At 41.6% G+C, this 27,337-nt stretch overlaps 1 protein-coding gene across 1 annotated transcript in view; it reads left to right on the forward strand.

Moving 5' to 3' along the window:
* Positions 1 to 27,337, forward strand: part of DOCK1 (dedicator of cytokinesis 1) — a 597,377-nt gene that overhangs the window by 158,038 nt on the left and 412,002 nt on the right. Inside the window, exon 33 of the mRNA XM_014587219.2 lies at positions 24,346 to 24,416. Within this exon, the coding sequence (XP_014442705.1) occupies positions 24,346 to 24,416 (71 nt within the window). The remainder of the gene's footprint in view (positions 1 to 24,345; positions 24,417 to 27,337) is intronic.

Consider the following 27,337-nt stretch of genomic DNA (forward strand, 5'->3'; position numbering starts at 1 on the left):
CCTGTGGCTCTCTGTACTGTCACCTCTCTAGAGACAGCAGCAGCTTCAAAAGCTATGGAGTCCCTGGACCTATTCTAAGAGAGGGGTTGGGGTAGGAGAGGTTGGGGAATGCTGACGTCCTGGTTCAGAATTTAGGAGAATCTCTTCAGTTCTCCTGCTCTGCTATGGACAAACAGACTCACCTTTAATGAGGCATAAGTTGTGTTTTAAAAGTGCAATTTTGAGGTGTATGATTCAAAGCATCTTGAACAGGTGCATTTCCACTTCTCATCATCTGCACAGTCAAGAATTGAAATGTTTCATCACCCCCATGTGCTCTCTTCACTGTCCTCAGAGATAAACTTCACAGGAAAGCAGTTGACCTCAAGGAGGGAGCACAAGAGCCCTGCCCTCCTTTCCCTTTGTCTTCCTTTGTGGTCTGTCCCTAACTACAGGTTTTTTGTTTTTGTCGTTGTTGTTCTTTTGTTTGTTTGTTTTTTTTCCTAGTTTTAGTTTCTGTTCTCTCTACCAGTGTGAAAGGCTGCTGACACTTTAGTCCAATGTAGGTTAATTTGTAGAAATGCGAAGGTTTTCCCAGCAGGAACTATCTCCTGACCCAGGAACGAAACAAGTGAATTCTTTTCTCACCGACATCTTCTCTTCTTTCTTTTAGTGGGATTATTAAGTCATGCTCAGTCCTTTCAGGTTTTGGAAGTTTATGTCCACTTGGGTCTGGGTTTCAGGGAAGAGGTAAGTGAGGCTTATGTGGGAGTCTAAGAACTGACAAGAACAGTCTGGCAGGAGGGGAAGGAGCCAGATCTGCCCGTGGGCACCCGTTCCATCCTGAGCATGTATGTTCATGCTGGCTCTGAGACTTCTACAGCCTTATTCTAACTCCCTTGCTCTCCCTTTCCTTTCTTCTCCCTTTTACATGTGACTCCGAGTGGGACTGACTGTTTCCCTGGCCATGCTTGGCTCTTGCCTGTTTGAGTCTTTGCAGGCATAGATTTATCTCCTTCGAATTCTTATTTCCTTCATTTCTCCCAGGGGACCTGGCCAACAGCCGGTCAGCCTTCCTTACCCACTGCAGATGTCACTTCTTTCTATGGTTTTGTCTTGGCATCCTCTGAACTCCCGGAGTCTTCGATGGAGGACTCTTGTTTTTATCGAGCTACACAGAGCAGGTGTGCTGGGGATTGCTCTTTGTAAGTCCCCCTTTGGCAGCAGGTCTTGGCTGTGAGCACTTGGCCTAGCTTGCCGTGGGTACCAACACTTTTAGGGATAAATGAATAAATGACTGGACGTTAGAAAATTTCTATGGAAATTCATCTGCCTTGGTGTCCAGAGAAGTGTAAAACACCCAGAGCTGTCAGTGTCTGGGACTCCTCCAAGCTGGCCAAACAGCGCTGGCTCCTCTGCGGTGCCTCTCGTGGACCTTGAGAGCATGCCTCGTGCCTAGATTCTCACCTCTCCTTGTTTCCGATTTGAAAAACTCTGTGGTGACTAAAATATGAGTTAATCATATAAGAAAGTCACTAACTGATCTTCATGGTGCGGAAGTATGCTTCCCGGTGATAGATAATAAAACAGAGTAGAATAACTTGAATTCTTTATAATGGATGTGATTATAAATGATTTCCCTATTTACTCATATAAAAGGCTAAATGAAAGATGATTAGTGTGTTCTGGTTTCTGTTTTTCCTAAGGTGATTTCTTAATCTCCCAAACAAATTCCTGTGATACAGAGAAGAAAAAGAGAAACCCATTAAAAGTTACTTAAAATTTTTAAGAAGCTGTGTAAAGCTTTAGAACTGAGTAATCTTTCTGTCCCTTTAGTACATTATGGCACAGGAGAAAAAACAAATTATAATGAACAACTCTGCTGTGCTTCGTTAACTTGGGGTCAGGACCGCCAGACATTGTTCTGACCACAGTTTTATGCTACCGATACTGGTCGTAAATAGAATGATGAGTTTTAGATTTAAAAACATTTATAATTTTTCATCTCTTGCTATATTACCACTAAAAAAATTAGTATTCTTAATGGGTCTAAATCCTTCTAAATCCCATTATTTAATATTGTCCTGTAATTTGATGATTAAAGAATGTTATTTTTTACCTCCTTTATCCATAAATCCTTCTCCCAGTAATCTCCTGCCCATAATTGTGGGTGTCTCATGACTTCTAATTAGTTAATCCTTTGTCGCTCAGCGATTATACATTATGCAATTAAGAAAGACAATATTTAATATTTAGAGCCATTTTTAGTTAAATGTATGTATGTTTTCCAACAGGTTTGAGTTCAAGAGTCCTCTAGTTACCTCGTTTTAATGATCACTGACCTTACTTTGGTTAAGCAAAGAAAGACTCTTTTGCCACCAAGCCAAGAAGTTCAATGTGTTAATCTCATAGAGAGGCCTTATTTTAAATGGGCTTTTGAGCAAAATGGGCTGGGGCTGGCCTCAAGATGTCTGAACACTTGCCTTTGATAGCTTAAATGAAAAAAGACAAATGCACAAATACTGCAGCTCAGTAAAGCCCCCTGGGTTGCAGTATTCTGTCCAAAAGGCAGAACTGCCTGCCTGGAATTAGAGTTTAAGATACCATTTATTGTGTTCTCTGTTTTATGACAGTAAGAATAAAGCACAAGTTAATATTTCAACAAGATATTAGTTTGCCGTGTCTCTCCATGTGTTTCCAGAAGGAATTCTGTTTTCCAGGGATAGAGATTAAACTTTATAATGTGATCTACCAAAGTTCTTTCTCTCCATGACTGCTCCTTGTCACCCCTACCTTCCTCCTCCCATACCTTTTGGGGCACACAAAATGTAGCAAAGATGAGAAAGAGGGTTGGGCATTAGTTGATGGGTTGGGGTGATACTTCTGTGACACATTGTTGATCCAGGACTTCTGATGATGGCAAGGAGATGTCACTGGTATCTAGGGCAGCATTGTGGGCATTGAGATCACCTTAGCCCTGGTTGGGATGGAAGACTCTGCCTTTTTATTCATGGCTTGCGTGTTGTCCTCTAATCTGTTCTAGCATTTTAGCCCATTGTGTACCCACAGGCTGATTCGTAGCCCTTCCTCCCAACATCCAGCCTTTGGTACATGGAGAAGCCATGGTCCTAGAATTCAGGGAGAGATTTTAGGAAGAAAAAGAGATTAAGATCCTTTTTATCCTTCAATGTGTAATTTCCTGGATCTTTTCACACAACAGCTGCTTTGGTGAACCAGGAAATATTAAAAAACAGATAGGTACCAATAAAAAAGTTGAATCCCCAGAAATTTTTGAAGCCCCATTTTCCCCTCCACCCTGTATATGCCAGGCAATATTGTAGGCATGGAGTACTATTAATGGATAGGTGATGAGGGGCAGGGACAGGAGTAAGTTAACCCAACTTTAGGTTCTAGTCAAGGTAAGGAAATGGTAGAGAACTGTGTTATCTGTTAGTTAGTGATAAAACAACCAAAATCAACTGTCATTTATTACTATCATTTTATTTAAGGAAGGACCACCTAACCTTCTTAAAGTAGGAGGGGCCTGATCTCAATAGGGAATAATTTAAAATGTAAAAGTTTTCTTCTATTATAAATTATTTCTTTCTCCATTTTTCCTATTTCCTCACAGTCAAGTGGGAACTATTTTTTTTTTTTTTAAGAGATTTTTGCTATAGGGTGTGTGTGCTTGCTGGAGAGACAGAAAATGAGAAATCACCCTTGTGGGGGGATGGCCATCCTGCAATCCATTCTCCTCCACTCACCTCTCAGGATTTTGGGCATGCATGCACATGTGCCCGGTGTTTCAAGCTGCCGGGTCTGGGACTTGAACTCCAGTTGACCTAGTGAGAGTCCAGTGCCTTAACTAGTATGCCACCTGCTAGCCTCAGGAAGTATTATAGTGGATCATCCCAGATTGCACCGAGGCATCTGGAATACGGAACTTCTGTACTATTTAAACCAAAGGCCTCCTTTCCAGTCTTTAATGATTATTTCTGCTTATGATGTCTTTTCAATTTTTAAAAAAGTTTTCTTGGTGATTTTATTTATATGTATATAAATAAATTTATATCATTCAACACCTTTTTCCCAGCACCACCTAAGGGCTAGATGGTATAGGAGATGCTGGGGAAGTTGACAGGTAGTAGAGTCTCAGTTCCTTGGGGGAGGTTGTGACTCAGTAAGGAGGCATGAGAAGAACTCTGTGAGTTAGGATACTGCCCCCATCTCTCTCTTAGTCCTGGATAGAATTGCTCTGCAGGCCCTGTGTACCATGCCTACGAGGAGAACCAGATTGGTTTACATAATATTAACCACCACTTAGGCGGACTCCCTACATTTCTCCCAGGTGAATCTTCAGAGCTTTCTCTTTGAGTCCTTATAACATTTTTCTCAATATTTTATTTAAAAAAAATACAAAAACGCATTGCCTGAAACCTTCATGCTGGTTTGGTATGATTTTAGAAGTTACCTGGCAGAATCAATGAAAAAAAAAAAAAGGCAAAGAAATTTAACATATATTTGGCATTTCCCTGCTGGCATGAATGCAGTTGTGGATGTTATTATAAATAAACCTTTTAAAGATTACTTTAAAAATAGAATAATTGGCTACTTTGCAGAGATCACGAAAAATCATGTGTATGTACTTAATAGATAATTAATAAAGCAACACTACTAATATGATATAAATGATACATGTGGTCTTGGGAAAAAAATTCCTGTGGTTCATAAAACCTGCCATAATTTTTAGTACTTCACATTGATATAAAATGAACAAAAGAGTGAGTATTGGCTACTGATAAAGACAGTGATGTCAAAGATGCATGTAAAAAGTTAATATAAAGTAGCTCATGAAATGGGACAATGGACAGAAGTATTTCTAAATTAATATCTATATACTATTAATATCAGCTAGATAGAACTACATAGTGAAATCAGTAGTGTATTTTACCTACAACAGTGAAAACATGTATATTTGAGGTGACCAATGTGAAATTCTCTCACTATAATGTGAATTTCTCATTATAGCCATGGCCACTTCATTCACAGGGACAGAAAATATTTTCATCTAGGTGGGTGGGAGTAAATGTGGTGGGAGAGTTTGTGGAGGCTATGGAAGCCTGAAAAGGCAAAGGAATGTGGTCAGGCTCAGGCTCAGTGGAGGAAAAAGTACCCTGTAGCTTGTACTTAGAGCACTATGTCTCTTCTTTTTTTTGTTGTAGTTGGAGAGATTTTTGCTATAGGGTTTATGCACTTGTTGGAGAGATAGAGATAGAGAAACAGAAAGCGAGAAATCGCCCCCCAGGGGGGATGGCCAGACCACAGTCCCTTCTCTCCCGTTCTCCTCCTGGGATCTTGGGCATAAACGCACATGTACCTAACATGAGTTTTAAGCTACTAGGTCTGGGACTTGAACCGTGGTCTGTCATGTGAGAGTCCAGTGACATAACTGCTACACTATCTGCTAGTCCCCTTATTCATTGTTTTAATGGCCATTTTTCTATACAAGGGCCTTTATTCATGGTATGTGTGTACTAGTTTCAAACTACACCTGTCAAAATAGTTTCAAGAAGTTTTTAGAAGATGGGCCTGTAATTGTTGAAAGCAGCACAGGGAGCATCAGTTTCTCAATGAGTGCTGAGAACTTCTGTGATGTGGGAGCATCAGGTTAGATAGGTCATGGCCTTATAACATTGAACCTGGCATTGATGGAGATACAGAAATTCATACTGGGCTCAGCCTGTGATGCTCATAGGGAGTGGGGTGGGGAGGACTGCTGCTCTGTGGACCCATCTTGGGGAGAATATTGACAGGGGGCTATTTCCTGGAGCCTTTAGGGTGGATTGTGTTCTAGGAGAAATGCCAGGTGCTCACCTTCCTGAAACCATTCAAGGATTAACCTGGGATGTGGGCCTGGGCCTTGGTGAGTGTGAGGCATCCAAAGTGAGTCACTCCATAGACCCTATTTCCAAGAAACAACTCCCATTTCCTCTTTTTCTCAAGTCATCTGCGGCGTTTGAGCTTGAAGCCAACCTTTGTGAGGTTCCTCTGATGTAATGTAAGTAGCATTACCGAGTTAGACATCATTTAAGGCCATCTACATAAATTAGAACTGAAATAATTTTAGTATTAATTGGAGGTTAAATACATAAATGACAATTTGGTTACAAATACAAATCTTGGAAATAAATGAGGAATCTCATTCTGAACGCTTTCTTCTCTAGCTTCATTTTTATACACGATTGTTTATCAAACTCTAGACCTTCTAAGATCCAATGCTGAATTATTTAATTTTCTCTGATGATCATGCCATTTCATTTTCCAATAAATGTAATTATTTTCTTGCCAGTGCTTTCATATTTAATTTTGAAGTTTCTCCAATTTGTTCTGAGCCATCCTTTACAAATGCGAAGTGAAAGCTAGCAGTTTTCTCTTCTGATGGTGGCAATTATAAGTGTAATTGTAAAATTCATTCCAGATTTTATTTAACTTGATAACCAGTTAGCTGCCATTAAGTGCCTCCTATTTTTCTTTATCATGTGTTCTAGCACACTGTGAAATCATCAAATACCAATCCTTTATATATTGGATGCTGGTGCTTTTGTCCTTTTCACTTATTATTGTACTGTTCGGTGGTGTTTCCTGTGACATTTTCTTTTTCCTTCAGTCAATTCTGGAAGCAGGCACATTTCTTCTGGACCAAAACACCATTTCTGCCTGATTGCAAATAGGGATGTTGTGCTCATGTCTATGTTAAAAATATCCATCAGAAATTATTAAAAGCTATTAAACTGACCGGAAGCTATGTGCACAGTAGATACCTCAACAGTATTTTCTGCATTTGTTCTGGCTTTCTGTCTTTCTATGGACTCTTGTTTAGGTCAAAGTTAATCTATCATTTCTGTTATTGCACCTAAAAATGACAGTGATTATCAGGTGCTTTCCAGATAACTCACAGTTTATTTGAGCCTTATGTAGGAAAGGGAAAATGAAAGGTATATTTTATTTTATTTTATTTTTTTTAGTGTTACCCAGAAAAATAAACTTGAAGTTAGATTTAAATTAATTTCTGTTGACTTTTTCATGATTGTTATGTTTAATTGTATCACACTTCAGAGGTGCCCAGGCTGAAAGAGGTATAGTGATTGCCAAATGGTCACACTTTTATTAAAAAGAAAAAGGAAAAGTCCTGTGTTTGAGAGGCTACTTCTAGAGGGAGCTCAACAGCTACTGAGTACCCTTTTTACTACGCTATCCCAGTTTTTTAGTTAACCAACACATTTTGGTTGAGTAAGAAAGTGAATGAGTGAAAACGTAGAGTGAGGGCTTGTTGTCCTAGTAGATTGTCTTTGTCTAGCTTGTGGTTATGGAGCATGTCATTATGGAGTGCTTGATCTCTATCTCTTTTATTCCACAATCCTTCCCTGACCGTCCTTGCTGGGTTGCCGACTGCTGGAAGGACTCTGCAGAGCAGAGTGAGGCCCTTCTAGGTTTAGTGGCGAGGGCTCACGGTAGCTCACTCAGTGCTGTGATGGAGATGTATACAGGAAGAGTGTCCAGCAGGGAAACGAATCAGTAGTATCTCTCTTAAGGAACTGGATTCCAGGATGGTGGAACTGGCTAAGAAAGCCCAAAATCCATAGAGCAGCCATCAGGAAGGGCAGGCTGGGAATTCTGGGGTGGAAGCTGATGCTGCATCTTTAGGCCGAAGTGATTCTCAGGGAAACCTTAGTTCTTTTCTTAACACCTTTCAGCTGACTGGTTCAGACCCACTCAGCTTATCCTGGGTAACCTTCTTTATATCAAGTTAACTGACTGTAGATATTAATCACATCTACTAATTGTCTAGATTCATGTTTGAATAAACATCTGGGTACTATTGCCGATCCAAGTTGACTCTAGAAAGTGCCATTCACAGGAGGTTGTGGACACACTCAGCTGTGTGTGTCTGTGTGTAGTTGAAGAAGGGACTGGTGGGTTCCTGGTGGGGCAGGGAGCATCTAAACTTCTTACTCCAGAGCTCAGTGTGTGAGTCAGGGAACAAGATGGCAGAGGTGGAGGTGAAGAAGGAGAACTACCTTCTTTCCTGGGGAATATGGAAATAAAGATAACTACAGCATAGCTGGAGGTGCTGATGTTAGTGATGGGCTGCCAGCCTATGGGTGGTCTTTTTTGTCAGGGAGACTATTTGTGCCTCCTGTGTACCCAGACCTCTGAAGACACTCAGTAGGAAAGTCTGGGGTGGGGGTTGGGGGGACGGACGAGGGCTTCTCTGCAGTGGTGTGGCTGTCAACACGAAGCCCTGCAGATTTGGGAACTATGGAGCACTATGGAGGAAGTGGGGCACTTGCCCTTGTTCCTCTAAGGGAGTACCCATCTGTGTACCCTGAAGAAGCACTGGAGGCCATGATGCATGCCTCAGTGGAGGAGGTCACATCACACCTGCTCACATCTGCTGGAAGCTGGCTTGGGCCCAGGAGGAGGAGAGCTTTGAACAAAGCCAGTCCCACTGAGGGGTCTCTTGAGATAGTAGGAAGGAGCACACAGGGGTAGGGTGGAGGGAAGGCTGAGAGGGGGAAAGAGAAGTCCCCTGTGTGGGCCCTGAGCCTGTTTTCCAGATCAACATCCATTACAACCCATAGAGTTGCCCCGTACACGGTTTTGCCTTCTCTGCATGCTGTTACAGAACAGGAACACAAGAACCACAGCCTTTCCTCACTCCACGCACTCATACAATTGGGCTTCTTATGAGTGGGGATCTGGGAATCTAGGGCTCTGTGCATGTAGCTTCTATCAGCATACTCTGGGCTTCATTTCCTTCCTTTTCCATCAGCCACAAAGAGCTATAAAAATCCCCTGACATAATCTTTTACTGTTCATTTAACAAATGGTTGTTGAGCTCTTCCAGGTGTGGTGATTGAGTGTGAATCAGGATCAGTGTTTGTGCTCTTAGGACTGAACAGCCTGGTTCTGATCTCCAGTGCTGATTCAGAGGAACCTAAGGAGGAGGGGTTGTCAATGGTCAGGTCCAGAGGTGTGTCCTGATGGGAGCTCGTGTGTCCTATGGCTAGGGGTGGAGATGTTTTGAGAACATACATTTGAAGGGAACATATTATCTGTTAGATTTTGAATTTCCTCATGTTGAGTTTGCTTTCCTTAAGGGGATCTCTCTTCAATGCTATATGTGACAACAGCTTGTAACAGTGGCATTGTCATTAAGGGAAAGGAAAACAAAAGAAACAAATCTTTTTTTTTTTTTTTTTTTGTAATATACAAAATGTGTTTGCATAAAAGAGGGAAAACAAGCAAAAACTAGTTAGGGACTGAATTATGCTCCCACCCCAAATCCTTGTGTTGAGGTCCTAATCCGTGGTACCTTAGAATGTTAATGTGTTTGGAGATAGAGTCTTTAAAAAAGGGAATTAAGATAAAATGAGGTAATTAGAGTGGACCCTAATCCAATGTGACTAGTCATAAGAGGAGACTAGGACAGACACAGTGTAGAGGGAAGACCATGTAGGGACCTTTAATCTCAGTCTTCTAGATTCCAGAACTGTGAAATAATAAAACCTTTGTTGTAACAGTAGAAGCAGACTAATACAAACTATAAAAACAAAACTCAATGTGTTGTGTAAATTTAGATTCCAACTTCCCTCTCCGTTCCTCCTTATCATCCTTCACTTTGGCTGCCCTGGCTAAAATCGATCTTGCCAAGGAGGCCCAGGCTCCCCTGGTGGAGTCCCTTGTCCTTCAGCTCCTCGCTGGACTCAGCTCTGCTAGCATTTCCTTTGTCACTTCTGGTCAGGCTGTTTCCAACTCTTTCATGAGCTTCTTTCCTTATGCCTATTCTTTCTGTTCTTGGAACCCTTTCCTGGGGCACCTCATTAGCTCCCACGTCTCTGGAGCAGTCTCATCTAATCCCTGGCCTCCTGTGCCTCCTCCGCAAGGAAGGACTCCAGAGCCATTCTTCACCTGCTGGCTCTTCACAGTCCTCAATCCAACCTGTTATCCTCCTCCTTTTCTTCTCTGACTTTTTTCCTGTGCCCATGTTTGTTTCCTTCAATTGTTCTTTATTCTCTTGCTCCATTCTCATATCTCCCTGTCACTTACTGGTCCCTTCCCAGGGACTTGTCCTAGTCAATTGTGTTGCTGATAGCAGAAATATTTGAGTCTAGGTAATAAAAAAGAGTAGAGATTTATTTACTTCACAGTTTTGGATGTCTAAGGATGAGGGGCCACATCTGGGAGGGGGTCTCCTTGTTGGTGGATAACGGGGTGGCTCTAGGCAGAGTCCTGAGGCAGTAGAGGGCATCACATAGCAAGGACTTGATCAGAGAGGGTGTACGTGTCTATGTCCATGTGTCTCTGTGTCTTCCTAAAAACCCTTAGTATCCAGTCATGGGTGTTTTACTCAGATGTCCAAGCATTCCTGTAGGCCCCACCTTTCAACACCATAATCAGTTTAAGTGTTCTCCTCATGAACACTTGCTAGATTTCAATATGTAAGTCTGGGAGGGGGAACACATTCAAACCATAGAAGGATCTCAGGATAACTAAAGATTCCGCCTCTGCATCCAAGATGATAGAAACGACCCATTCCAGAAAGTAGGTTGCTCTGCCCACTGGTCCCTCAGTCCCTCCTCCAGGCCAGCGTCTGCCTTTCCAGGCTATGAGTGATCTTTGAGTGAGGATCAGGGCAGGCAGTGGTAAAGGTCAGCCCTTATGAGCCCATGATTTGATGATCTTTGTTTGGGAGGGACATTGCTAAGGGCTGCTGTCGGTAGATAGCAGTAATTAGTCTTTGGTGAAGAGGCTGGCTGACCTGGAGGAATTTGTTGAGATACAAATTGGAGGATTGTTGAAAACAACTATAGAAAAGCACGAGCTTGTTTACGCAGTGGAAATGAGGGTGGCATTTTTAGACAGTAACCACTGTTTGAGACACTGGGATGGCTTTCTGATTTCCTTGTATTTCTACCCGGGTAGGTTGTATTAAATCTTGCTTAATTAAAGCAGTGGCATGATTGTAGTTTGCTTTTTGGATGAGACCTAACAGTTCCAGTGTGCCAGGCAGTGACATTGGAGCTCATTATTTAGATGACTAATTTTGGGGCCATTTTAAAGATAGTCTGAGACATCGTGATTTTCCAGGTGTTTGTCTGTCACTGCTGGAGACTGTTCTGTGGGCCGTCACATGGGCTACAATGTGAGTGACAGACAGTGACTCTGAGTCCATAAATAAAGAGCTGTGACTATTCCAATAAGAAGTGTTGTTTTGCACTCGGAAATAGGGCTTTTTATTTTCTATTTTTTTTTCCATTGTACATATATGGAAAGCTCACCATTTTAACCGTCTTAACGTGAACTGATCGGTGGCCTTAAGTATGTTCACAGCGTTGTGCAACCATTGTGTAGTTCCAAAACATTTCCATTGTCCTCAGAAGGAAGCCCCTTACCTATCATATCATTCACCATTTTCTCTTTCCCAAACCCCTGGCAATTACTAATCTGTTTCCTGTCTCCACAGATTAGCCTGTTTCTCCATATTTTATATAAATGACACTATAAAGTGTGTGGCCTTTTTTGTCTGGCTTCTTCTGCGTAGTGTACTTTCAGGATTCACCCATGTTGTAGAATGTATCAATACTTCTTTTTCTGGCTGAATAGTATTCCTTTGTATGGATATACTATGTTTTGTTTTTCCATTTGTCTCTTGATGGACACTTGGGCCTTGTTCACGTTTCAGCTCTTGTGAATACAGCTGCAATGAACATTCTTGTGCAAGATTTTGTTTGAATACCTGTTTTTAATTATTTTGGCTTTAAAGATGGTAGTATAATTCCTGAGTTATGATGAGAAAAGGCTATTTATCTTTTTAAAAAATATATATTGATATATGGACATTTTCTGAGTTTCTCTACTGAGTTATGAAGACAGGTCTGGACACATTCTCTTCTTTTTTGGGGGTTTAGTTATGCTTTTTCTTTGTAGGTTGAACAGAGTACTGTCTTTCAGGTTTCTAAATATCTAGGATCTTTACTGGGAGTCAAGACCCAAGAAATCAAAGCTCTTGCTGTGTTTGTCCCTGAATAGGAGAAAGGGTTTTATAGGGAGAAAGAAAATGAATGATTGTGTTAAAGTCACAGAATAGCAAGTCAATCTTAAGATTTTTTTTTAAACTGCCAATCCTACTCATGAGGGTAGAGCCTACATGGCCTAAACATCTTATAAAGGTCCCACTTGATACACTGTAAAAATGATGATTGAATTGTAATGTAAGTTTTAGAGAGGTAGACATTCAGACCATAGCACAAGGGCTAGGACTTAAACCTGGGGGTGAGGGCGGGACACCATTCTACCAATGATGAGCACTCCCTTTGCTTTTACTGTTTCTTCTAACCATAGAGACCTTTTCCTGCACTGTTCAGCTGCCTTTGCCTGTTGAGGGTCTGCATACCCTGGCTGTCCTCTTTAATGCTTTGGTTTTGTCTAAGAATTGGGAGAGGCCTCCCAGGCAGCTGGGAGGATGAAGAGGGGTGGTCAGGGACATACTGGACAGTTAGTTCTTGCATCTTTCTTGCAATATTATCCTTTTCATGTCTCTTCTTCCACCCATTTCTGTTCCCAAAAGGCTCTGTTTTGTGAGACATGAATAAAACACAAGGGTTATGTCTTATATTCTCCACTTGCTATTTTCAAAAGCACTTTGTTGTGGTTCAGGCCTTTAAGATGCTTTGCAACCGGACCATTTTCCTGTCTGTCGACTTCTGAATTTCAGGCATTCTTTTTACAAAATCTCCATCATTTGGAAGTCATGCTTTGCTTCCTAGAAACTGTCTAGACAGGTAACCAATTTTCACCAATTTGGAGGCTTTGGGGAGGCCTTTTCAAAGGATTGTGACCCCACTCCCCAGCCTCTGTAGCTACATGATTGTGCTGGTATGAAGTTAAGACAGAAAAAAAAGAAAAAAGTGCAGTAATTTAATTCAGATTTGTTCTTGCCTAGATTACTGTAATACCCCTATTTAGCATGACTTAATTTCTGCCAAATGGATTGTAGGAGGTTAAGGAGAGTGCAATGGCTCCGGAGAAGAGGGTATTATTCTTGTTTGTGCTGTGGTTAGCTAATTGTCTCTTTTTTTTGACTCTACTTTTTGCTTCAAGGTCTCTGCTACTTAGCATATAATCCATAGGGCATCTGCACTTTGCTGAGTCATTGTAGCTCTGTCCTAACTCCCTGAGTCATGAGAGCTTCTACCCAGATCCTTTACTGTTCTTAAAGTTTATTCCATCCTCAACTAAATTACCTTCTGGTCTCCTGTGTGCCCAGCATTGGTGAAATAGGGATGGACCAGGTTCAGGCCTCAGCTGCTCATTTAAATGTCAGTTCTGACCACTGTTAGAGAAGGTGTATGAGAGAGAACAGAAAGTTTACTTAGTCTAGTGCTGGACACTAAGAAAATAATAATCATTTACAGTTCAACTACTTATAACCAGAGTGAACAAGCACCTCAGACCCAGTGGCCCAGGTTTTGCCAGGCTGACCCAAGGATGAGGACGTCTCTGTACTTGGTTCCTGTTAGTGACAAAATCACAACCATCTGAATGCTATGGGTGTGAATTGGTACGCGTGCATGTGTGTGCGTATGTGTGTGTGTGTAGGGGCACTTATTGGACAGGATTTAGAGATGCTAAAAGCAGTTCTGTTCTATGAACACAACATTCCTCTTTCTGAGAAACCTTTTTACCTATTCTTGAAATTCTTTAAGGAAGAATATCAACAAATCAACAAATTGATTTTTGAGCTTGAAGCAGATTCATTGAAGAATTTCAGTCAGTTTGTACTTTTTTTTTTTCTTAGCTTTTTTTTTTTGGTTTGGGCTTTGTGTTAGATAAACCTGCAGATACTCTTAGGAACAATGTCTCCTGGCAACTGAGTTGAGGTTTGGGATTGAATGAACTTAAGTGTTGGCAGTAGAGATGTAGAATGCTATTTTCAAAACCAGAATCTGCTACAAGGAAGCTTGATTACAAAGTAAAGAGTTTTTGTTTTGTTTTGTTTTGTTTTTTTATATTTGAGATACATAAGCTGTGGGTAGCCTGTATTAAATAGCGGTATAGGATTTGAAATGATTGTCGTCATCTTTCTTTTTGTTCTGGATTCCTACAACATACAGACTATAGTAATGCATCCTCGAATTTCCCCAGAGTGTGGAGTGTTTTTGTTCTTTAGTTGTATTGAGCCATCATATCCAGTCTCTGTCCTGTTTATTCAAGGTCTTATAAAAGGTCCCAGCTTTGGTGGGTCTAGGGACACTTTTGACAGAGGTAGTCTTGTTATACTTCACTCTGTAAACATTATTAGGCCCCTTCTGAGGCTGTTTGGCTCTACCCCAGATCTTCCAAAGACAAAACACTTAAGCCTGAAAGGAAAATTTGTGTACCATATATATTTTAGTTCAAAACTTCCAGATAGAATCATTTTAATATGCGTTTTCTTGAAAAATATGTAAATTAATAATTGCTTCATACATTATTCAAGAAAAACTTATTTTGTCTCACCGATAGTTCTTCTAATCTTATATAAAGATATGCTAATGGATTTAATTAAAATAATTATACTGAATAATGTAGCCTGAACTTTACCCTAAAATAGTATCTATTAATCATCATCAGTAGTAATATTTTTAGCCAGAGACACTTACAACATAAATTGATACTAGATAGAAAGTACATTTTTTGTTTTGTTTTACAGTTTGGATTAAGTTGGCATTCTCATGAGATGCATGACAATTAAATATGCTTGGAGAGAGTATAAAATTTATTTAATTTATTTAACCTGAACTGTTTCAGCAATTAAAAACTTTTAGCATCTTCTGCCCTTTCACAATCCTTCTGTTTCCTTTTTTACCCGCTAAAATTTTGGTTTCAATATGTTACTTCTCCATTTGATTCAGTTTTTTTTTTGGAGAGGTTTTTGCAATAGGGCGCGTGCGCTCGCCAGACAGACAGACAGAGAGACAGAAAGCGAGAAATCACCCCCCAGGGGTGATGGTCACACCGCAATCCCTTCTCCTCCATTCTCCTCCCAGGATCTTGGGCACGCACGCACACGCGCCTAGCGTGAGTTTTAAGCCACCCAGTCCGGGACGTGAACCGTGGTCGACTACGTGGGAGTCCAGAAACATAGCCATTACGCCAACTGCTGGTTCCCTCCATTTGATTCAGTTTTGACCTCAGTTTTCTTCCTAAGAGTTGTGATACTGAATACTAGGAGTTCTTGATTACCTAGATATTAAGAGATGAACCCACTTTTACAAGGAAGACTTCTGCCTGTCTTTTAATAGAAATGTAAGTAGCCTTACTGCTGGCCAAGATTCTCTAATTTTGCTCTGGCGTCTTTCCATGGTTTCCTGATTTTCAGTCAGTGTGCAATGGTGGAGAGTCCTGCTGTATGTGGTAGTAATTTCAGTTTTCATTAATTTATTTATTTACTTACTTATTTGGAAGAGATTTTTGCTGTAGGGCATGTGTGCTCCTTGGAAAGATAGATACAGAGATATAGAAAACGAGAAATTATCCTCTAGGTTGATGGCCACACCACAGCCTCTTCCCCTCCATACTACTCTTAGGATCTTGGGCACCCATGCACATGTGCCTAGCATGAGTTTTAAGTCACTGAGCCCAGGACTCAACCACTGTTAGCTACATGGGAGTCCAGTGACGTAACCACTATGTCATCTACTGGTCCCAGTTTTAATTTTTAACCTAAAGTCTTTGCGTAGCTGAGTGCATTGGACTCAGGTGTGTGTGTTATTTACTTTCGTGGATTAGTGTACCTGTCTTGATTGTCCTGAGACTCAACTGCCTTTAGAATTAGAACTGTCTCTTTTGGATGGACAGATGGGAATTTTTCCAAGTTCAAAGAAAAACATAAGCCAAGGACTTACACTGCCATTAAATTAATTTAGTTAGGTTTAAAATCAAGTCTGATTGATGAGTTCAGCTACAACTTAACAAACAGGAGATGAATAAACAAAGCTGAAAACAGTTAATTCATTCAAATTCTCATATAATACTCTCTAGTCTAGGGTAGTCTAGGTCATAAAGGTTTGTTCACACAGAGTATATGGTCCTCAACTCATAGCTCTGGGGTGCGAGTGGAGTAAGAGGCTCTTATTTCAAACTCAGCTCTGTCTCTTGGAGACATTCCATGGGCCTTGTCCCTTCCCACTTTTAATTCTCCCACCCCCTCACTCCCAGTGAGTTGGCTAATGACCATCCTGCCATGCTGCCAAGGCCTGGGTGGTGGTACTCTGGGGAAGAGGACTACAGAGATGCTGGCATCCCAGGGGCTCTTGCTCACAATTCAAAATAGTCTCACACATTCTGAACATGATTTTGTCTAAATATACACTTAACAGAAACAACAAAAACAAAAAAGGAAAATTCCAGAAAAGGGAAAACCTGCAACACCCTTAATTTCTATCATTCTGACACCCGTGATTTGGCAACTGATTCTACTAAATTTTTGTCACGTTGTATATAGTACTTTACGAATGAAAGTTTGCACTGAATGAAGTCAGGTTTGAGAGACTGGCAAGTTAAGGAAGTTTCCTGCGTGAACATTTGCATGCATCCACGTGTTTTTCTGATGCCATTACTTGTGGGAGCAACAGTGAAACCTGTCGAACATGAGTGATGTGTTGGGATTGTGAACCGAATGTCATGTGCACAGCATGGCATTTCGTTCTCCAGATGGCCCCTTGAAGCAGGTCCTGTTAATCACTATGATTTTACCCATGGTGAGCACTGATAGGAAATGCCACTTTCTTAATCTTCATGACAAGGGGTGGAGGCAAGCTTTGAACCCAGATAATTTGGCCCTGAAGCCCTGCCATATCCAGTATCCACAGTGGTCCCTGTTTTTTCTGGTTCAGTTTCCCCTGTATGCATTCAGGGATTTTCATTTCTGGAGGTGTATTTCTATAGATAAGAGTCTTCCCAGTGTTGCCTACTCACAGTGCAGGTGCCCTGCGTCATCTCTCTGGTGCTCTACATCTTGGCAAGCTCTTGAAGCAGCAGCTTCCTCTACTTCCTTAGTAGAGATACCTGAATTTAGTGAAGCAATCTAACTCCACGGAGGAAATGGAAGCCTCCTGCAGCAAGCATAAGCACAATCCAACACATTTGAAATTCTTGACGAATAGCCAGTATTACAAATGGGCAAAGTTAGGTGTTGTTCTTCAAAATAGTGCTCTATAGAACACAGTCAAGAAGAGTTAGCAAGTCCGTGCAAGGATGGGAATCTCTTCCCTCTGCATCTTGGTTGGCTAATGAACTGGAGGGGACTGTAATTCTTTCTCTTAATTAAGGATAGCTGTTTCTGTATCTGAAAGCAGAGAGGGAGAATGCTTCTTGAGAATGAAGTGGTGACTATATACAAAGATCACAGAGAGCCTGGAGGTTGTGGAGGGTAAGCTACATCTATTGTTTTCTGCTATAACAGAAAGAGACAAAGAAGAACAAACAGGTCCTATCCTACCCTGTGAGGAGTTTATTGTCTGTGGGGAATACAGACAATTCCACTTTCCATTATGTCTTAGTTAGTTTTTGTATTGCTAACAGAAATAACTGAGCTTGGGTGATTTTATAAAGACAGAGGTTTATTTACAAAACTCACAATAGTAGGGGCTGTAAAGTCCAAAGACCTAAGCCTGTAACATTGTCAACAGCCTAGAGGTTGATGGGTATGTGCAGAGAGAGCGCTTTCGATAGCTCTGTCTTTTATAACAATCAGCTCTGATGAGAACCAACCCCCTCTTCTGAGATCTAGAGCTTACTGGGTCTCATGAGACATATTCATCTGTTCATGAGACTGTTGCCTCCATAATGTAATCACCATGATCTAATCAGCACCCGCTGGGTAGGTAGAGTTACAGGCTACCAGAGTGAGCCCTAGGGAGGCGAGGCAAAGTCAGAGACCTCTGAGGATCCTAGGCAGGTTGTCCTGTATCCCGTGAGGAGAAGATGCCACCAAATTATCTAAATTAGATTTCTTTCTTAAGAAGCCTCCTCTGGTTGCCTCCTGAGGAACGAACATGAAGGGATGAGAGCGGAGGCAGGTCAGGATTAGAGAAGGGAGGCACTGTAGCCTGGGATTAGGAGTCAGTAGCTTGGCAGGAGGTGAGGTCCTTGAGGGACTATGTGGAAGGAACACCAAGTAGCACCCATGTGAAAGGAGACCTGGGAGAACAGGACGAGGAAACTGGGAAAAAGAGTGGAGGAAATGACCGCCCTAGAGGTGAGGGTCATAGGTGCACTGGAGGTGAGAGTGGGAGCAGCATCACAGAAAGGCATGTAAGAACCGGCCTGAAGTCACTGGGGGTCTGGCAGAAACTGAGACAGGGCAGGCCAAAGTCAGGCTGCAGTGGGCAGGGCGGTTGTGTGTAGTGTGGGGACGTGGATACTGGGGTTAGCTCCCTTTTAGAGGAATTGTGATGGAGAGGAGAGGGCTTGGGACTCTTTTTTGAGAGGATTTTGCTATAGACTGAGTGTGCTCACCAGTAAGACAGAAAGAGAGAGAGAGAGACAGAAAGCGAGAAATCTCTCCCAGGGGAATGGCCACGCTGCAATCCCTTCTCCATTCTCCTCTCATGCACACGTGCCCATTGTGAGTTTAAGCCACTGGGTCCAGGACTTGAACCACAGTCAACTACATGGGAGTCCAGTGACATAGCCATTACATTAACCGTGAGGAGAAGATGCCACCAAATTATCTAAATTAGATTTCTTTCTTAAGAAGCCTCCTCTGGTTGCCTCCTGAGGAACGAACATGAAGGGATGAGAGCGGAGGCAGGTCAGGATTAGAGAAGGGAGGCACTGTAGCCTGGGATTAGGAGTCAGTAGCTTGGCAGGAGGTGAGGTCCTTGAGGGACTATGTGGAAGGAACACCAAGTAGCACCCATGTGAAAGGAGACCTGGGAGAACAGGACGAGGAAACTGGGAAAAAGAGTGGAGGAAATGACCGCCCTAGAGGTGAGGGTCATAGGTGCACTGGAGGTGAGAGTGGGAGCAGCATCACAGAAAGGCATGTAAGAACCGGCCTGAAGTCACTGGGGGTCTGGCAGAAACTGAGACAGGGCAGGCCAAAGTCAGGCTGCAGTGGGCAGGGCGGTTGTGTGTAGTGTGGGGACGTGGATACTGGGGTTAGCTCCCTTTTAGAGGAATTGTGATGGAGAGGAGAGGGCTTGGGACTCTTTTTTGAGAGGATTTTGCTATAGACTGAGTGTGCTCACCAGTAAGACAGAAAGAGAGAGAGAGAGACAGAAAGCGAGAAATCTCTCCCAGGGGAATGGCCACGCTGCAATCCCTTCTCCATTCTCCTCTCATGCACACGTGCCCATTGTGAGTTTAAGCCACTGGGTCCAGGACTTGAACCACAGTCAACTACATGGGAGTCCAGTGACATAGCCATTACATTAACTGCTGGTCCCGACTCTGCAGAGATTTTAAAGGTGAGAGGCTGGTGTGTGCTATGTTGTGAAGAGGAGCCAGCAGGGGTGAGAACTGAAGCCCACTGTAGAAAGAGAAGGGATACAAAGGCCCGAAGTTCCTTGATCTGGGGAGGGAACAGGTGTTCCCAGCCAGGGGTAGAGGGGGCTCCTAAAACCAGAGTGCGGCAGAGACTGGAAGACGTAGAGGCTGGCTTTTTGGTTTAGGTAGTAGGAAAGTAAGTGGATTTCTTTCTCATAATATTTTGTTTTTTCTCTGCAGTTGGAGGTAAAATGAAGGGTAGGGGTTCCAGGCTTCAAGAGAGAGAAGAGAGACTCTATGTATGTCAGTATAGGAAAATGCAGAGTGAAGGAGATGAATCTAGGACCATCAAGAGAACAGAATTAGACACAGTGCAAAATGGCCACCTCCCCTATTTATTCTCCATTCCATTCTATCTATTCTGTCCTTTAGTTAATTTATCCAGAACTGACATAAGATTTGTGGTTCATCTCTGTTCTCTGTAAACCTCGTTTATTGCAAGACATAAGTCTTCAGGATCTTGGTCTGTGCTAACCAGTATTCGAGATCACTGGCATCCCATGTTATCACCTCAGTGGGCACAAATCACCCTGTGGCATCACTCTGACATCCTTGGTGCTGCAGGCTCAAGAAACCCCTCTGCAGGGGAAGCTTTGGGATGCCCTTGCCCTGCTCTGGTGCTTTCTCTATCTGTCTTGGTTAATGTAGTACCTGGTGGCCTGAGGGGAGCCAGTGGAAGGTAGGCCATAAAGGCCTGTCTTGTTTGTTGCTGTCTGCTTTGTCCTCGTGAAATGGTATTTATAAGGTTGCTGAAGGCAGATGATGCTTTGCTGGGTGCAGTATGAAATGCATGAAGCCAATTCATACCTTACCCTCTGGACATTCACAAACCAAACGAGACACTTTAAGAGACCGAGCAATCCGCCTGTGCAAATGCTTATTTATTAAATGTCACGATAAATATTTTTTAGTTTTTCACAGCAACTCTGAGGTAGTTGAAGCAGAACGTTTGAAACTAGAATGAAATTATTTAATACTCTTTTTAAAGCTGCATCTCCAAGCAGATCATTTGACTCTGGTTGGCATTGAAGGATGGAATTAACCCTTGGAAAGAACATGGATAATTGTGTAGTGGAGATTTACCAGGTAGAAATCACTTGTGTGTCCTTCTTCATCTTGACTGTGGAGCATTGAGATTTTTGGTGACAATTAAAGATGATGGTTTGACAAAACTTGCTTTGAATGTGGACACACTGACTCCAAATAACAGTGTAAATTTGGGGAAATTCTTTTTTTGTGTCTCCTAGTCTCATCTGTGAAAGGGGATAAGGTTGTCATGAGGATTCAGTATGTCAGCAGCGTGGAGTACCTAGAATTGTGTCTGGCATGTATAGAATATTTTCATTTTATAGCTTAGGAATTTTGAACTCATTTGACATAACTTGAGTCTGGCTACTTAACTCTTTCATACCAAAGTTGAAAGTCCTACCATTCCTTTAGGTATTTTCCATTCTAAATATATAGAGAAATATATCCATATTCAGATGATATATTTTGAATCATTTTCAAAATTAAGCTATAATTTGCCATACATTAAAATTCAAGTCTTTTTTTTTTTTAAAGGTTTTGGCCAAAGAGTTTGTGCATTTGCAAGAGAGAGACAGTCAGAGGGAAAGTGAGAAATCACCTCCTAGGGGGATGGCCATGCTGCATTTCCTTCTCCATTGTCTTCCTGGGATTCTGGGCACGTACACACATATGCCCACAAAATTCACTCTTTCTTATTGGACAGTTCTACCAGGTTTGACAGATGTAATACGATTGTCTCATGAAAGAGGACACTCTTCTCTCCCCCATTGCCAGTACCCCTCCCGCACTCCCCGGCAACCACGAATCTGTTGTCCGTTCCTATGGTTTAGCCTTTTCCAGAATATTAAAAATATGGACTCATACAGTATGTAGACTTTCAAATTTGTCTTTTATTTATCAGAATGCATTTGAGATTTAACCATGTTGCTTTAACAGTGGTTTGTTCTTTTTAATTTTTATCTGAGTAGCGTTAAATGTGCAGATTCACCTCTGAAGGAACATTTGGGTTGTTTCTAGTTTTTGGTGATTACAAATAAAGCTGCAATAAACATTCACATGCAGGGTTATTGTGAATATAAGTTTTCATTTCTCTTGAGTAATACCCAGGAGTGCCATCACTGGGCTCTGTGGTCCTTCATGTCTCACTGTAAGAAACTGCCAGGCTCTTTTCCAAAGTTGTTCAACTCTTTTTGCACTTAAACCTGCAGCAATAGCGAGCAGCATATTATTAGAGTTTTTGTCTTGTTGTTTGTTTTTTCGCTTTTCAAATAGATGTTCGTGGTATTTCATTGTGGTTTAATTTGTATTTTCCTGATGAATAACGGTGCTGAACATCTTTCCAAGTGCTTATTTGCTATCCATATATTTTCTTTGGAGAACTGTCTCTTCAAATCTTTTGCCTTTGGGAAGGGGTGGGGGGGGATATTGTTTGTTTTCCCATCACTGAGTTCTAAGTGTCCTGTGAATATTTTTAATTCAAAACTTTATCTGATATGTGATTTGCAATCACTTTCTCCCTATGTGTAGCTCATGTTTTGCTATCTAAGCTATACCTTTCAAAGAGTAGTTCTTTATTTAAAAAAATTTAGAGAGTTGGGACCAATAGATGGTGTAGCGGTTACATTTCTAGACTCCCACAGGGTCAACGACAGTTCAAATCCTGGACCTGGTGGCTTGAAAATCATGCCAAACATGTATGTGTGTGTGCCCAAGAGCCCAGGAGGAGAATGGAGAAGGGATATTATGGCACATGACTCCCCCACCCCCACGAGCACACCTGCCCTAAGTCAAAAACCTCTAAAAATTTTTTTTGATAGGGAGTATGTGTGCTCAGTGGAAAGACAGAGCTAGAGAGAGAGAAAATAAGAAAGCATCCCCATTGGTTATTTTGTTTTGTTTTTATAAATTGTCCCATTCTTTTTTTTTTTTTAATTTTTCTTTTTTTTTTTTGGAGAGATTTTCACTGTAGGGCGCGTGCGCTCGCCAGACAGACAGAGAGAGACATAGAGACAGAAAGCGAGAAATCACCCCCCAGGGGGAATGGTCACGCCGCAATCCCTTCTCCTCCATTCTCCTCTCGGGATCTTGGGCACGCACGCACACGTGTCCGGCGTGAGTTTTAAGCCACCGGGTCCGGGACACGAACCGCGGTCGACTACGTGGGAATCCAGCGACATAGCCATTACGCTAACTGCTGGTTCCCAATTGTCCCATTCTTATCATACCTAAGAAACATTTGCTTAGCCCAAAGTCAAAAGTATTTTTTTCTAAAGGTTTTATAGTTATTAAAGTGAAGGTCTATGATACATTTAAGGTTAACATTTTTTTTTCTTTTTTTGGAGAGGTTTTTGCTATAGGGGGTGTGCACTGGCCAGAAAGACAGAGACAGAGAGACAGAAAGCGAGAAATCCCCCCCCAGGGGGAATGGTCACGCCGCAATCCCTTCTCCTCCATTCTCCTCTCAGGATCTTGGGCACACATGTACAAGCACCCGGTGTGAGTTTAAGCCATCGGGTCCAGTACTTAAATCGCAGTCGTCTACATAAGAGTCCAGCGACAGCCATTACGCTAGCTGCTGGTCCCCATTGAAGGTTAACTTTTATACAGTGTTTGAGATACAGAGTGAAGTTTATTTGCTGGCAGTGGGGGATGGGAAAGTTACTGTGTTCTCTCATGACAAATCCATTAACCAAACATGTTAAAATAATGTTTTTAACGTGGGTTTCTGCCTACTTGCTTTTGAAGAACAACAGCAACAATTGTTCCTGTCATAGGTGTAGTATTTTCCAGTATTCAGAATGTTATCCTAATCTCTTTTTGGTTTGACGTTGAACTTTAATGCCATCTCTGTAGTATCTGGCAGTAACCTTAAGCCCCCGTTTCCTTTGCAGTGAGCTGAGTCCCAGCTTTGTAAGGCTCTGTGTTTTCTAGAAGATACAAAATATTAATGTAAGAAATGACATAACATCGCTAAAGAGCAAAGTGATCCATAATTAAGAAAAACACAGATACATCGGAAAATATTTTTGAAATGGTACAAAAAATTCATTTTAATTGTTTAATGTGGTAGAGCTGCAGTGAATTTAATAGAAGAGGATTTTTCTTAAGGTGGCAGTTCTTCATTTCACTTTACCCCTAACAAGGCTTTATGAAAGGAGAAAATCACATATGCGCTTAGCACACAATATAGGTACCTGGTAGCAGGTGATAGATGTTGGCTTCTATTAATATTACATTTATTGTGCCAGCTGGTGATGTGTTGTTCAAGGCTCTGTACTGCACTGTTCAAGTCTTGGACCCAGTGGTATACCAGATGTGTGTGTGTGCATGCCCAAAATCTTACAGGGAGGGAGAAACAGAGGAGAAGCGATTGTGGCATGAACATCCCTCATGCTTTCTCACTTTTTTGCTCTTTCTCTCTCTCTGGCAAATACACACATCGTCTGTCAAATTAAATACTATATGTGTATGTGTGTGTCTGTACACACATAAAACATATATAAATATATAATGTATGTTAGTTTTCATTATTAGATGTCAAGGCAATCATGTAAGAAATGATCATTCTTTCTGGATCTGAAATAGTTTTATTTGCTTTATTTTTGTCACGGGTAGCCATCAGCCTGTCTTCTGGAAGTGATCTTTTCTTGTTATTTTTGTGGTTATTCATAGGAGTTGTTAATTTGTATTAACATTCATCAGCCTGCACTAGGCTCAGCCTTCTTTTTTCTTGGTTTGCAGGTGGCAGCGCTGAAATACTTGCCAACGATTGTCAATGATGTGAAATTGGTGTTTGATCCCAAAGAGCTCAGGTAATTATGCACCCGGAGGTGAACGCTTGCCATGTGTCATGTGCATCCTCCTTTTCAGTGCATTTAGTTTTTGGGATGCTTGGGGTTTTGTGTCATATCTATATATGCCAGTGCCCTGGATCATTCTGGAACATGTGCTGCTGGTGATGTTTGTGATACTTTGCTAATTATGATTTTTTTATGGAAAAGGCATTACCTGTCAATAATTAAAATATTTCCTTTAGATGATTGTTTATAGTCCAATGGGTATATAATACATATTTGGCATTTTGCATACTGTAGGGTTTGAATTTCAATATGTAGTTGTTGGGTTTTGTTTTTGTTTTTAGCACCTAAATATCTTAGCATAGGAGCTTTAATATTTGATTGTCACCTCCCCCTTTTTCTATCCCACATTCAGCTTCTCTTTGTTAGCTTCTAAATGAGAGGCTGTGAGGCTCAGACAGAAGGGTCAGGAAATGATCTTAAAAAGTTAAAAACACATTGTGAGGAAGTTGGTCATTGGACTTTCAGACTGAAAAGGAAGAAGGCTGGGGGCCAAGTCTTCCTTTCACCTCCCCGTCTTGCCGTGCCTCGGTTGCCAAGTTCTTGCTGTACCTCGGTTGCCAAGTCTAGTCTTCCTTCCTTACTCTGTAGGTATCACTGAATTCCAAAATAGACTATTGTGAGCAAGTGGGATACCCAGCCTTTTACCCAGACATTTAGTAGCACATTCCTCATTTGCTTTCTGTTTTTGTTTTGATTTGATACAGTAAACTACTCGCACGTGATGGCATCATTTTTACAAGTCCAGGAAACCCACTGAAATATTACTAAAAGGCCATCTGTCCCCTTGGTGGTTAAACCGAACAACAAAATGGCAGTCCTTTCTCTACTTTATGTCCACCACTGATCACTCATGCCCTGGAATTGAAAGGCAAGACTCTCTTAGGGAGGTGCTATTCCCCATGAACCGTCATGTGTCTGATGAGCCTGATGATTTACTGTCCTAAACGGACACATTTACTTTCTGCTCCTGGGTCACTTAACAGCAGTGGTTGTTGCTTAGCAGGCCCTACATGAAAAAGGAGCAACCAATGGGCCTATGAGCCGAGCATCTGCCTCCGCTGGTTCTTTGGAGCGTGGTCCTCAGATTAGCCCTCACAACAGCTGTAATCAGTAGCACTTGAGAACTGGCTAGAAATAGCTGAATCTCAGGTTCTTCTCCAGATCTTCTGTATTTGAACTATGGACGAGGCCATGCCATTTGGTTTTTAAGAAATTCTTCAGACATTTCCATTGCACCCTATGTTTAAGAAGCTCAGGCCTAGGGAAACAGAACTGGGATAGCTATGGCTGGAGTGGGCTGTGGCCTACTCCATGCCTGTCCTGGCTCTTGTCCACAGCAATCGGCCCCTTCCCTGTTAGAGGAGTGTCACTTTTGCTCATAACAGGTGCTTAGAGATCCAAGGAGCGCTTGCTTCTCCAAGGCCAGTTTAGTCTGCTCTTAGTCCCTCTGCTCTTTATGCATGCATGCGTTCCTTTTCAGTGCCTTTTAGGTTGATTTAAAAATGACATTGAAAATCATGTATGGGATAGGCCTATACCCTAGTGATTAAAGGAGCCTGATTCCACAAGGCTAACTTCAGTCGAATCCTGGCCAATGTGCTGGGTGCCTGTGTGTGCGTGTATAAAATCTCTATAGGGTGGGAAAATGGAGGAGAAGCATGACCGTGTTCCACTCCCTTTATCTCTGTCTCTCTCTGGCAAGCACATATGCCCTCTGAAAATTAAAGAAAAAGAAAAAGAAAAGCATCCTTTTTTGTGTTTGTTTCTATTTAGAAAATTGATTGATATTCTCATAAAACAGAAGAGATCACAAAGGAGAAAAACTGAAACTTACGTTCGCTTCCCAGAAATAGCCAGAAAGTATTTTGTTTTTTACACACACAAATATAAACACCTAAAGAAAAGTTACCATTTTTTCTTTGTTATCTACTTCTGCATTTAAGACATCTTATTTTTCCCATGTCATGAAGTTATCTTCTGCATCATAATTTTTAATAACTCTCATGATGTTCCATCCCATGCTGGCCCATCATTTATTTAAGCAGTAGACAATAGACACTGACATCTATTATATGCTTTCTCCATGCAAAATAGGCTTTACACAAAGTGCTTTTTATGTATTAGTCAATTAATCTTTACAATGATGCCATGACATAGATTCTATTATTAGCTTAATTTTACTGTAAATAGTTCAACCGTGATAGCTCAGTTGGTGAGTGGCTGTGGTTCAAGGCCGATCCAGGCTTTCAAATGACAAAGAACAGGCTTCTTGTGACAATACTAACTGATGGATGTTGAGTTGTGTTCATTTTTTTTAAGTATAAAATACATCAGGGTAAAATTTTTGTAACTTAAATTACAAGTAATTACATATCTGCCCATGTTTTATATTGTTAAGATCACCCCCAGTTTCAGCCAGCAGAGATCATGAGCACATGTGTGCCCACTGTGTTCTGGGAAGTCTCTAGATGCAAACCATCAGCCTTCCCACATGAGTCTACATTACAGAGTGTCACATTTTTCCACTGTGCTACCATCTAGAGCCATAAAAGATTTTTAATAGATCTTACCAGTCACCCTACAACAGATCAAACCAACATTTTACCAGTGTATGTTGGTGTCCATTTTCCTAAATACTGCCAATACTAGGAATTACCATTTTAGACATCAGCAGATGGTATAATGGTTACATTGCTGGACTCCCATGTAGTTGACCATGGTTCAAGTCCTGGAGCTGGCAGCTTAAAACTCAGGCCAAGTTCATGTGTGTGCATGCCCAACATCCCAGGAGGAGAATGGAGGAGAAGGGATTGTGGTGTGGCCATTCCCCCTGGGGTTGATTTCTCGCTTTCTGTCTCTCTGGTAAGAGCATG

Source organism: Tupaia chinensis, unplaced genomic scaffold (genome assembly GCF_000334495.1).
Source record: "Tupaia chinensis unplaced genomic scaffold, TupChi_1.0 Scaffold000197_1, whole genome shotgun sequence".
NCBI classification, from domain to species: domain Eukaryota; kingdom Metazoa; phylum Chordata; class Mammalia; order Scandentia; family Tupaiidae; genus Tupaia; species Tupaia belangeri.